Genomic DNA, 12,502 nt, shown 5'->3' with positions numbered 1-12,502 from the left:
GTGTGTGTGATGTGTGTGTGATGTGTGTGTGTGTGTGATGTGTGTGTGTGTGTGTGTGATGTGTGGGTGTGTGTGTGTGTAGGTGTGGTGCTCTTCATGCAGGCGATCACATTCTCTCTGTTGACGGCAAATCGATGGAGTTTTGTTCTCTGGCTGAAGCTACACAGCTGCTGTCTGCTGCCTGTCAGACCGTCCGGCTGGAGATTCTACCCCAACACCAGGCCCGACCGGCCCTGAACGCACCGCAACATGGTAAAACACGCATGAACGACAGGCTCTGAACGCACCACAACATGCTACAAATATACATGAACGAACATTCCCTGAACGCACCGCAACATGGTAAAACACGCATGAACGACAGGCTCTCAACGCACCACAACATGCTACAAATACACATGAACAACAGGCCCTGAACGCACCGCAACATGGTAAAACACGCATGAACGACAGGCTCTGAACGCACCACAACATGCTACAAATACACATGAACAACAGGCCCTGAACGCACCACAACATGCTACAAATACACATGAACAACAGGCCCTGAACGCACCACAACATGGTAAAACACGCATGAACGACAGGCCCTGAACGCACCACAACATGGTAAAACACGCATGAACGACAGGCCCTGAACACACCGCAACATGATAAAACACGCATGAACGACAGGCCCTGAACACAACGTAACATGGTAAAACACGCATGAACGACAGGCCCTGAACACAACGTAACATGGTAAAACACGCATGAACGACAGGCCCTGAACACAACGTAACATAGTTAAACACGCATGAACGACAGGTCCTGAACGCACCACAATGTGGAAAACACACTTGAACAACGGACCCTGAAACGCACCACAACAGGTTACAGACATGCATTTAAATCAGTCCCTGAACACAACGTAACATGCATTTACAAAGGGCCCTGAACGCATCATAACATGGGACAAACATGCATAAATAACAGGCCTTGAAAACATGATAACATTGTACAAACCTGCATGTAGAATGGGCCCTGAATGCACCACAACACGGTCCAGACTTAGATGCACAACACTCCGGTCAACAGGCCCTGAACACACCACCTACACACCACCTGTGCTACAGATGAGGAAACACACGAGATCCTAAATGCCTCATAACAAGATCCAGTTACACACAACGACCTAACAGACCCTGAATGCATCACCAGGAACATCCAGCATGTTTGGAACAGGATTCATATTCCTGCTGGGAACCTTGAACCCTGCATGACCTTTGACCTCTCCACCTGTCCTGACCCCCTCCCCCCTCCTGTTTGTTTATGTGTATGTTTATGTATAGTCAAGGTGCAGCGTAGTCCCCGCCCTCTCCCCTGGGAAACTGGAGGCTCCGCCCCTGTCCTCCCTCCCTACCACTACAACACGTACCATCCCGACCAATCAGGTGCCAGATCGCACCACCGCCATGCAAACAACCCTCGTATGTCCGCCTCTCTCCCCGCCTCCCTGTGTGGGTCGAGCCCCCCCCAACATGTCTCTCTCTCTGTCTGTCTGCAGCTCTCAGCCACTCGTTCTCTCCTGGATCCATGTCAGCCTACAGTCTCTCGTCCCTCAACATGAGCACCCTGCCCCGGAACATGTATCCCACAAGCCCCCGCAGCACCATGATGAGGAGGAAGGCCAAGAAGAAGGACTTCAAGAGTTCCTGTGAGTCCTCTAACCCCCCACCCCCAGAACCCAGAATCAGGACTGATGGTTCTGCTCCTCCTAGTGTCCCTGGCCTCCAGCACCGTGGGGCTCGCCGGTCAGGTGGTCCACACCGAGACCACCGAGGTCATGCTGGTGGGCGACGGCATCATGGGCTTCGGCCTGCAGCTGCAGGGCGGAGTCTTCGCCACGGAGACGCTGTCATCGCCGCCGCTCATCGCCTACATCGACCCAGACAGCCCGGCTGAAAGGTGAGGATCTGAGAACGGACCGGAACCGGAGGGATGAGGGGAAACGTCTTGGTTCATGAATCAACGCACAGAACTCAGATGTTTATTGAAGTCCTGCACTGTGGTGTAGTGGTTAGCACGCTCACCTCGCAGTGTGAAGGTTCAAATCCCAGCAGGGTTCTGGAGTTTGTGTGTTCTGATGGTTCTTGTTCGGATTCCTCCTCCGGTCCAGAAACAGGATCCAGAGGTTCAGTGGTTAGGCAGAAGCCTAAATAAACGTAAGAACTGGAGAACCGTTCAGAGGAAGCCCCGCCTCCACCCATTAGTAGCTGGGATAGGCTCCAGCAACCCCACGACTCCAGCAGGACGTTTAGGAGACGGATGGAAAAATGAACCAAAAGATTTAAAGATAAAACCAAATTCCTATGAAGATTCTACTGTTTCATAATGTATTATAATTGCTGAGTTCATGTGAAGCAGCATTTTGATGGTTTCCTGTCAGCTGGGATTCCTCCTCGTCATGCAGACTCAGCTGTTGTGTGTAACTGTGTTTGTGCAGATGTGGCATCCTGCAGATCGGAGACAGAATCCTGTCCATCAACGGCGTCCCGACCGAAGACTCCACCCTGGAGGAAACCAACCAGCTGCTCAGAGACTCCTCCATCACGGCGCAGCTCACGCTGGAGATCGAGTTCGACGTCGCAGGTGTGTGTGTGTGGGGGGGGTGGGTGTGTGAGTGAGTCTGTTGTTGTGATTCTGATGTTCTGACCCGACCTCACCTGTGTGTCTCAGAGTCCGTGGTTCCCAGTTCAGGAACATTCCACGTCAAGCTGCCAAAGAAGCCGGGGGTGGAGCTTGGAATCACCATCAGCTGTAAGTGTGTGTGTGTGTGTGTGGTGGGGGGGGGGTGGATAGAGGTACAGGTGTGTTTCGGGGTGGAGGTACGAGTGGAGGTTCAGGTGTGGGTTCAGGTGGAGGTTCAGGTGTGGGTTTGGATGGGGGTTTTGGGTGGAGGTTCAGGTGTGGGTCCGGATGGGGGTTTTGGGTGGAGGTTCAGGTGTGGGTCCGGATGGGGGTTTTGGGTGGAGGTTCAGGTGTGGGTCCGGACGGGGGTTTTGGGTGGAGGTTCGGGCTCTCACTCTCCGTCTGTGTCCCCGCAGCACCGTCCAACAGGAAGCCCGGAGACCCTCTGATCATTTCAGACATCAAGAAGGGCAGCGTGGCTCACAGGTGAGGCCCGGTCCGGCCCACTGGGTGGGGTTAGGGACCGCCCACACCTCCCTCTTACCTCTGATGCTCCTCCTCCTTCAGGACGGGAACGCTGGAGCTGGGAGACAAGCTGCTGGCCATCGACAACATCCGGGTGGAGAACTGCTCCATGGAGGAGGCCGTCCAGATCCTGCAGCAGTGCGAGGAGCTGGTCAAGCTGAAGATCCGCAAAGACGAAGACAACTCCGGTACGTCCTGGGCTTCAGGATGTTGTGGGATGAAGCACCGAGGTCTGTGTTCTGAGGTTCTGACAGACCTCCTGGGTTCTGGGTCCATTCTCCCTCAGAATCTCCTGAGGGAACATTCCAGCGTCTCCAGACGTCCAGCTAAATGTTTTCTGATCGTCCTCCTCTTCAGGAGGTTCAGAGGCCGGTCTAACCGTGTTCCCTCTCCCTCAGACGAGCAGGAGGTGTCCGGCAGCATCATCTACACCGTGGAGCTGCAGAGGTACGGAGGCCCACTGGGAATCACCATCTCCGGCACCGAGGAGCCCTTCGACCCCATCATCATCTCCTCGCTGAGCAAAGGGGGGCTGGCTGAGAGGTACACACCCCCTATGACGTCAGAGATGAGAAAGGACGCCCCCTGCTGGTCAAAACATGAAGAACCATCAGTATTTTCAGATTCTTTCAAAGTGTTTCTGATCAAACTTGTTCTGGAATTTTTTAAACTTTTACTGCAGTGATGAAAGTTTCAAACAAACAACAACTTTAAGACATTTTTGAGTTAAAACATATAACAATATTTCTGCAAACAAGAAAAAAAAAAGACTAAAGAAAATCAAAGTGGGATTTTGATGGATCAGTTTAAATAAAGTCGGTTTGAATAAATAAAATGTAAAAACTAAAAATCCAATCAGGTTTTCTGTTTCCTGTCCGATCATCTGATTTCCTCCGTTGTGATGTTTACTTTGAGGGATTTTAAAACTTTATAAAATGCTTAAAAAAAGTATTGAGGAGACAAAGATCCGCTTTAAATCTGTAAAAACAATGTTGTGTTTGCAGGACGGGCGCCATTCACGTGGGCGACCGCATCCTGGCCATCAACAGCAGCAGCCTGAAGGGGAAGCCGCTGAGCGAGGCCATCAGTCTGCTGCAGCAGGCGGGGGAGACGGTCACGCTGAAGATCAAGAAGCAGGGGGAGCGTAGGTCCACGCCGCACCTCCACGCCGCACCTCCACTCCACACCTCCACGCCGCACACCTTCACGCGTGCACCTCCACGCCACACACCTCCACCCCACACACCTCCACCCCACACACCTCCACCCCACACACCTCCACCCCACACACCTCCACCCCACACACCTTGTTACGCCCCATGTGGTCTAGGGGTGTGGGGCCTAACATAAAGGTAAATTAAAGGAAATAATGGGTATCAAAAACACAAATGTCTCCATAAAAGGTAACAAATTTTATTTACAAGAACACCCAAACATTAACTAAATGTGAAGCAAAAGGCTTCAGGGTGAACCAAGGCCAAAACAACAAACAAAACCCCAACTAACTCAACCCAGGGAGCTTACCTGCAAAAGAAACTGTAACAGAATCACAAACACTAACCTCCCTGGACTAACATAAAAAGGAGAAAACATTTACTAAAGAAAATGGCAGTTCACCCCTACAGCTTCACTTAACTTAACCAACACTAAACACAGAACACAGAGTGGGACCTAACACAAAACACCAAAGAAACTACAAAGTGCACACAAATTAAAGCAGGTGGAGGAGTTCACTGAGCTGCAGTGGAGACAGGTTGCAGCCCAGCTCCCTTCTCGTGGTCTGGAGGTCCAAATGGTGGTTTTGAAGGCTCCCCTCCTTCAGGTTGGACCAATGGGGAGCCACACCTCCAGCACCACACCTGAAACAAATCAACAGAAAAACACACAAAGATCCACAAACACACAAGAGTCCCACTCTGACAAAAATACACCACCAAAAAGAAAACCAAATACAGCCACAGCCGTAACACACCTCCACGCCACACACCTCCACGCCACACCTCCACGCGCACGCCCACTGCAGCCTCACACACCTGCTTCATCTGTCTGCAGTGTCCAGCCCAAAGACCTGCATCATTGGTCCAGGCTTGGGGGCGGGGCTTAACCATGAGAACCAGGACGGGGAGGAGGAGCCCGTCATCACCGTGGCGCCTCCGACGGCCCAGCGAGCGTTCAGCACCCTGCCGTCCGTGGACAGCGACGTGGAGTCCTGGGACGGTTCCAACGTGGACAGCAGCTTCAGTGGAACGAGTACGCCGCCGCCCCCCTCCCACCTGCACCGCCGACCCGCCTCCAACACCCGCTAAAACTGCTCTGTGTCTGTGCAGTGCCGCCGTTTCAGTACAGCTTCCACGACTGGCGCCACCTGAAGACCAACAACAGCCAGACGTCCTCGGCTCGCCAACGAGCCAATCCGCTGTCGGACCTGGGGCTGAGCGACGAGGACTGGGACCGCCCACTGCTGGGGGGGTAAGTGCAGCTGAACCAGACAGGAAACGGTTGTGAACTCTGAGTAGCAGAAGCCCCGCCCTCTTAGCATTCTGTAGCGCTAAGCTAGCAGCAGTAACGGTGTGCATCTCTCCTGCAGCGCCTCTAATCTGCACACTGGTCTAATCTCAGACAGCAGGTACCGCTCTGACCTTTGACCCCCCTCACACAGTCCTCCATCAGCACTCACCTGGTGACCTTTGACCTGACTGTCATCTGTGCCCCCACCTGTCAACACTCTTACCAGCATGAGCAGCCCTCCTCCTGTGTAGCTCCCTCAGACCCACCTTGGCTCTGATTGGCTGACCTCTGACCCCTCCCCCTCAGGTTCAATGTGGGACATGACGGGACAGAACCGGACCAGGAGGAGAACTTCTGGTCTCAGGCCTTGGAGGACTTGGAGACCTGCGGTCAGAGCGGCATCCTCAGAGAGCTGGAGGTGAGAGTCAGAACGACAACAATTCACATTCGGATGTTTTAGAGTTTTAGGATGAAAATCTAGAGAAAGATAAGGATGAAAAGAAACATAGATCTAGATATACAAGAGTACAAGAGGATGGATAGGTAGGTGGATGGGTGAATACATTGATTAATTTATTGGTAATTTCTAGATGATGGTTGGATGTCTGGTGTGATGATGGTTGGATTTCTGGTTAGTTGATGGTTGGATGTCTGGTTAGATGATGGTTGGATGTCTGGTTAGATGATGGTTGGATTTCTGGTTAGATGATGGTTGGATTTCTGGTTAGATGTTGGTTGGATGTCTGGTTGGATGATGGTTGGATGTCTGGTTGGATGATGGTTGGATGATGGTTGGATGTCTGGTTAGATGATGGTTGGATGTCTGGTTGGAGGATGATTGGATGATGGTTGGATTTCTGGTTAGATGATGGTTGGATGTCTGATTTGAGGATGATTGGATGATGGTTGGATGTCTCGTTAGATGATGTTGGATGTTGGTTGGATGTCTGGTTGGATGATGGTTGGATGTCTGGTTAGATGATGTTGGATGATGGTTGGATGATGGTTGGATGATGGTTGGATGTCTGGTTAGATGATGTTGGATGATGGTTGGATGTCTGGTTAGATGATGTTGGATGATGGTTGGATGTCTCGTTAGATGATGGTTGGATGTCTGGTTGGATGATGGTTGGATGTCTGGTTAGATGATGTTGGATGATGGTTGGATGTCTGGTTAGATGATGTTGGATGATGGTTGGATGTCTCGTTAGATGATGGTTGGATGTCTGGTTGGATGATGGTTGGATGTCTGGTTAGATGATGTTGGATGATGGTTGGATGTCTGGTTAGATGATGTTGGATGATGGTTGGATGTCTCGTTAGATGATGGTTGGATGTCTGGTTGGATGATGGTTGGATGTCTGGTTAGATGATGTTGGATGATGTTGGATGTTGGTTGGATGTCTGGTTGGATGTTGGTTGGATGTCTGGTTAGATGATGTTGGATGATGTTGGATGTTGGTTGGATGTCTGGTTGGATGTTGGTTGGATGTCTGGTTAGATGATGTTGGATGATGTTGGATGTTGGTTGGATGTCTGGTTGGATGTTGGTTGGATGTCTGGTTAGATGATGTTGGATGATGTTGGATGTTGGTTGGATGTCTGGTTGGATGTTGGTTGGATGTCTGGTTAGATGATGTTGGATGATGTTGGATGATGGTTGGATGTGTTGTTTTCATAAATAACAGTAAATCTTCATCCATCAGCAATTTGATGTTTGAATCTTTTTCTTTCATGTTTTATCTTCAGATGTTCTGGTTGGATGTTGGTTGGATGTCTGGTTAGATGATGTTGGATGATGTTGGATGATGGTTGGATGTCTCGTTTGATGATGTTGGATGTTGGTTGGATGTCTGGTTGGATGATGGTTGGATGTCTCGTTAGATGATGTTGGATGTTGGTTGGATGTCTGGTTGGATGTTGGTTGGATGTCTGGTTAGATGATGTTGGATGATGTTGGATGATGGTTGGATGGGTTGTTTTCATAAATAACAGTAAATCTTCATCCATCAGCAATTTGATGTTTGAATCTTTTTCTTTCATGTTTTATCTTCAGATGTTCTAATTTTATCTAAAAATGTTCTTCATAAGATCATTTTGTGGAAACATAAAACCAGATCAGATGTTTCAGAACCGGTTCCTGTTTCCTGGTTCTGCTGGTCGGTCTGACCCGTGGAAGTGTTGATGTTTGTGACCAGCAGCTCTTCATGTTTAGTCCTTTTGCCAGAGAGAAATGACTCCTTCTTTTCCAGGAGTCTGGAAAGGAGACGCAGCTCCTCCCTCTGGTATTCTCCTGTCCCGTACTAACCCCGCCCTCTTTTGTAATTGGACCTGCAGCGTGGTCGTGTTAGCTGGTTCTGAATGTGACTCTAACCGCACTCCCATAGCGGGCTGCAGACCATTGGTGACATCTCTGTGACGTCTCAGTGACCCCGCCCAGCTTTGGACCAATCATGTGGCAGTCATGTTGCATCAGGCATGGCAGTTTGAGCAAGGCATGCTGGGACAGCTTGTGCAAGGCCTGATTGGTTGTTTTTTTGCCAGATCTTTGGGTGGTGCATGCTCTGACCAATCCGTGATCCTGAAGTGAGCGTTTGTTCGGTGACAAGAGAAGACAGAAGTCAAAGACTCGATTTAGAATGAAAGATGCTAACAAATTATTGGCTGTTCAAACAGACGAGCGGTTCTGGTCCTCGAGTCCAGAGTCCAGCCGGACTCACAGACAATCTGCTGTCTTCAGAACCTGATGAGGAACCAGGTGTTTGAGCAAAACCAGGACTGAAGATCCTCAGAGAAACTCCAAATCCTTTTAGGAAGACCAGAATCCCGTTCATGTAAACAGATCAATGAATTCAGGACAAAGATCAGACCGACGTCGAACACTCCACAAAGTCCCGTTTGACTTCATCATTCCAGCAGATCCCATCAGAAATCAGAGATTCATCAGCAGATCATTTGAGACAAAAGTTGAATCTGACGATTTGAATCTTTGGAGTTTACTGGATGTTTTTTGGAGCTTCATAAAGTCCCAATATCTGGCTCCAGAAGGACGCCAGGCGGGTAGAACATGCTAACCTGAGTTAAGGACATTTATTACTGCTGTGTTCATGTCAGCCACATGTCAAGACTTAAACCAGCAGCTACTCATCATGTGACACTCGCTCATATACTTTAAGGTAGAAGGTAGAAAAGCGTAATCCAAGAATACGGCAATTACCATTTGCCAACTCGTCGTTTTTGAAGTGCTGGCTGTTCCCATTAAATCACATGTCCAAAACCTCTGGGCCGCAAACCAGAACCCTAACCTCGATGCAAGTTTGTGTCCGATACTGCGTCTGGGCCCAGTTTGCACCGTGTGCCACGTCTGATACCGGTTCAGGTCCAGTACCACTTCTGGTATCGCATCTGGTATTGCTGCTACGTCTGGTGCCTGGTTTGGGTGCCGATACTGGATGTGTCCTGAGGAACAGTCCGTGTCCCGAACTGCGTCCGGTGCCAAGTTAGGGTTAGTATGACAAGCGTTCTGACCCTACCTTCCCAGTACTGGACGCGTCTCGAGGACCAGTACGGTACTGCATTCGGTACAGTGTCCAATACCACGTCTGGTGCCAGGTTAGGGTACCAAGTTTGGGTACCGATAGTGGACGTGTCCTGAGGACCAGTCCGAGTCCGATACTGCATCAGGTACTACATCTGGTGCCAGGTTAGGGTTTTGGTACCAGTACTGGACACGTCCCGAGAACTAGTCTGCATCTGGTACCGCATCCGGAGGGTTGCCGACCCTTGATTTTACAAATAGCCACTACGTCAAAAAAATGACGGTTTGTGGACACCTAAAACGTCAAAAAGGGATGCGCAGGGGCCGCGTTGGAGATGAGAATTTTTTGGAACCGGAGACATCTATAGACTGCTCCCCCGGTCCTCACAGGAAGTGTTTGGTCACTCTGGTTCCAGTCACCAGGAAGTGAGTAGTGGTTCCAACTGAACAGGGACATGTCTGACACCTCCAAGTTATCAAGAATAAAGTGAAAATGAAGATTAATGACCCTCTTCTTTGATAACTCACCGCTGCAGGATTTAGTCCAGAGCCACAGCGATGGTAGTGTGATGTCCGGCCCTCTTTGTTTTGGAACTCAAACTTAGTCTTTTTGTCAAACAAACATCAGTTAATACACAGAACTCGATCCTTGTTTTCAGGAATCGTTTAGATTAACCTGCACCTGGAGGTAACTGGTGGTCTTGTTTTTAACCTGAGACTCAGCTGTGTTCACAGAACCCATCGACTTTATTCCTAAAAAAGTCCTCCAGTGAGGGCGAGAAGAGACGGACTGAAACACTGGAGCATCTAAACAGAGATACGCAAGAAGTGACCAAACACCTTAACTTCAGAACCATCAATAGAACCTCCAGAACCATCAGACGGGTCCTCTCCTGTCCCAGCGAGGTATATGGTCTTCTTCCTCCTCATGTGGTTGAAGTATTTGTCTTCTTGTCTCCAGGCAACCATCATGTCAGGCTCCACCCTCAGTCTGAACCATGACCCCACCCCCCTGCGCAGCACTCTGGGGCGCCAGGCGAGCTTTCAGGAACGCAGCAATTCAAAGCCGCAGGTATGGTGGAGTGCTGGTTGCATGGTTCCGTGGTTGAGTGGTTGCGCTGGTTAAATGGATGCGCTAGTTGCGTGGTTCCGTGGTTGCGTGGTTGAGTTGAGAATGCAAAAAATCCAGACTGGTCTGAGCTGTGATGGTAAACCACAGAAGAGTTCTACAGAAACATGTTGTTCCTCTAACCCTAAAGAGCCTCACCGGTTCTGTCCAAACCTGGACATCAACCGGAGTCTCTCAGAAGAAACAGGAGTAGTCCTCTCCTCTGGTGGTGACTTTGTCCCTCCATTTCCAGGTGACTCCCCGCTCCAACACCCTCCCCTCTGACCCTCAGCGCAGAGCCTTCGCCATGAGGAAAATGAGGCAGGAGGTCAACGACATCCTGAACCAGAACCCTGTGGAACTCCATAAGGTAGTCAGCACTTACTCTGGTTTCAGGTTCCTGCTGACAGCTGAGAGTTTGAGGATCCAAACCTGCGTTCTGTTTTTGCAGCTCGTTCTGGAGAAGAGCTCGGACCTGGAGGACTTTGGTTTCAGCGTCTCTGACGGCCTCCTCGACCGCGGTGTCTACGTCAACAACATCCGACCAGGAGGCCCCGCGGAGAAGGGAGGTCTGTGTGCGTACGACCGAATACTTCAGGTACGGTTTCACCAAACCTGAACGGAAATCCGTTCTGGAAGCTCGTCTTCTCAGAAGTACGTATCGATGTTTCTTTGTACCGATTGTCTCGTGACTCTTTCAGATCAACCACGTCCGGACGCGGGACTTCGACTGCTGCCTCGTGGTTCCTCTCATCGCGGAATCTCCGAACCGTCTGGAACTGGTCATCAGCCGGAACCCCTCCTCCTCCCCCGCCACTATGACCAATCACAACAATGGCGCCACCAACTGCAGCCCCGCCCCTCAGCCGACTGGCGACGCGGTCGGACCCTCTGAGCTTTGTACTGATCATGTGGACGAGGGCGGTCCAATCAAGTGGAACCAACCAGGAGACGGCTTAGGGGCGGGGCTTGGGTCAGTTACTAATAGTTCTTTATAGCAGACAAAGCTGTTAGAACCAGACTGGACCGGACTGGATCTGTGGACTCAAAGGTGCTACACCCCTCCCCCCACCCCTCCCCCGGTAAGGTTCAAAGCAGCCTAAAAGCACACCGCCTCCGGTCCCAGCCCGGCCCACGGTTCCGGTCTTGGACTTTGGGTTCTACCAGCCTGGAGTTCCTGCTGGGGGAAATGTGAGTCCTGGAGGGGAGCAAGTTCTGATGAACTTAGAGGGACAGACTCGGTTCTAAGGGGGGCAGAACTTCAGGACTGTTCTGGCGGTCCAGTTTGAGGGAGTTATGAACCTGATTAAGACTTAAGTCCATGTTTGTACTGGCTTCAGACTCAGAACCAGAACCACTGATGGACCAGGAGTCCAGAATCTAGAAACTGTTAATTTACTCAAAAGGTTGCCAAGGAGACGGAGGATGCTCCAATCAGAGTCGAGCGTTTGGTGGAGGTCCAGATGTTCCGGGTTAGCGCCTCGTTGAGAGAGACCCGGGTTCAGAGGAGCTCAGAATAGAACCTGAGATCTGAAGATCAGGATCAGAACTGAGTCCTGTAGAGCTGTGGGGTCCGGTCCTGATCCACGGATCCAGCTGTGGTAAAATCCAGGCTCTAGGGTTCTGAATCGTCTGTGTTTGTCAGATGATCCTATGCAACTTTGTAGTGTCAAAGCTCGGAAGGCCTCAGGTGGGAAACGCAGTGAATTATTCAGACATTTGATTGGTTGTTCTTTGAGAAGAGAAGAGCGATGAAGTCCGTGAGCAGCTGGTTCTGATTGGAGCATCCTGTAGACATGTGGGCGGGCACACAGACCCGGAGAGGTCAAAGGTCTCCGCTCGGTGCCATAGATGAGGAAAACTGAGCAGATCAATAGAGTCTTTTCTACTGTTTACACCCGTCAGACTGGCCACACTGTGTCTGTGTGTGTCTGTGTGTGTCTGTGGGGGGAGTGTGTGTTACATGTGTGCATTACACACAAGGCCAGTTAAACCCCACCCACCTCGATTCTTCCATCCTCCTCCTCTCCTTCCTCGACCAATAGGCTGTCAGGATTTCAGCTGGTTGGCTGGAACCAATCAGAAAAGGTGAAATCTCCTGGCCATCAGTGATTTGTCAGTTTGTGTGTTCAGGGGAACCAATCAGCTCCCAG

The 12,502-nt window shown here is 50.5% G+C and overlaps 1 protein-coding gene across 2 annotated transcripts in view; it reads left to right on the top strand.

Annotated features, from left to right (window-relative positions):
* Positions 1–12,502, top strand: part of grip1 (glutamate receptor interacting protein 1) — a gene marked incomplete in the record, with an annotated part of 44,818 nt that overhangs the window by 29,956 nt on the left and 2,360 nt on the right. For both annotated transcript variants that reach the window (XM_024287344.2, XM_024287338.2), the window contains 17 exon segments: positions 83–252; positions 1,332–1,469; positions 1,547–1,696; positions 1,761–1,947; positions 2,486–2,631; positions 2,719–2,799; positions 3,087–3,156; positions 3,238–3,383; positions 3,594–3,738; positions 4,200–4,339; positions 5,248–5,445; positions 5,523–5,664; positions 6,010–6,121; positions 10,203–10,313; positions 10,603–10,719; positions 10,801–10,947; positions 11,051–12,502. In XM_024287344.2, the coding sequence (XP_024143112.1) occupies positions 83–252; positions 1,332–1,469; positions 1,547–1,696; positions 1,761–1,947; positions 2,486–2,631; positions 2,719–2,799; positions 3,087–3,156; positions 3,238–3,383; positions 3,594–3,738; positions 4,200–4,339; positions 5,248–5,445; positions 5,523–5,664; positions 6,010–6,121; positions 10,203–10,313; positions 10,603–10,719; positions 10,801–10,947; positions 11,051–11,347 (2,497 nt within the window).

The sequence above is a fragment of the Oryzias melastigma genome, linkage group LG23, assembly GCF_002922805.2.
Source record: "Oryzias melastigma strain HK-1 linkage group LG23, ASM292280v2, whole genome shotgun sequence".
Taxonomy (NCBI): Eukaryota; Metazoa; Chordata; class Actinopteri; order Beloniformes; family Adrianichthyidae; genus Oryzias; species Oryzias melastigma.
Note: the sequence above shows the minus strand (reverse complement) of the source record. Positions and strands in the feature narration are given on the sequence as shown.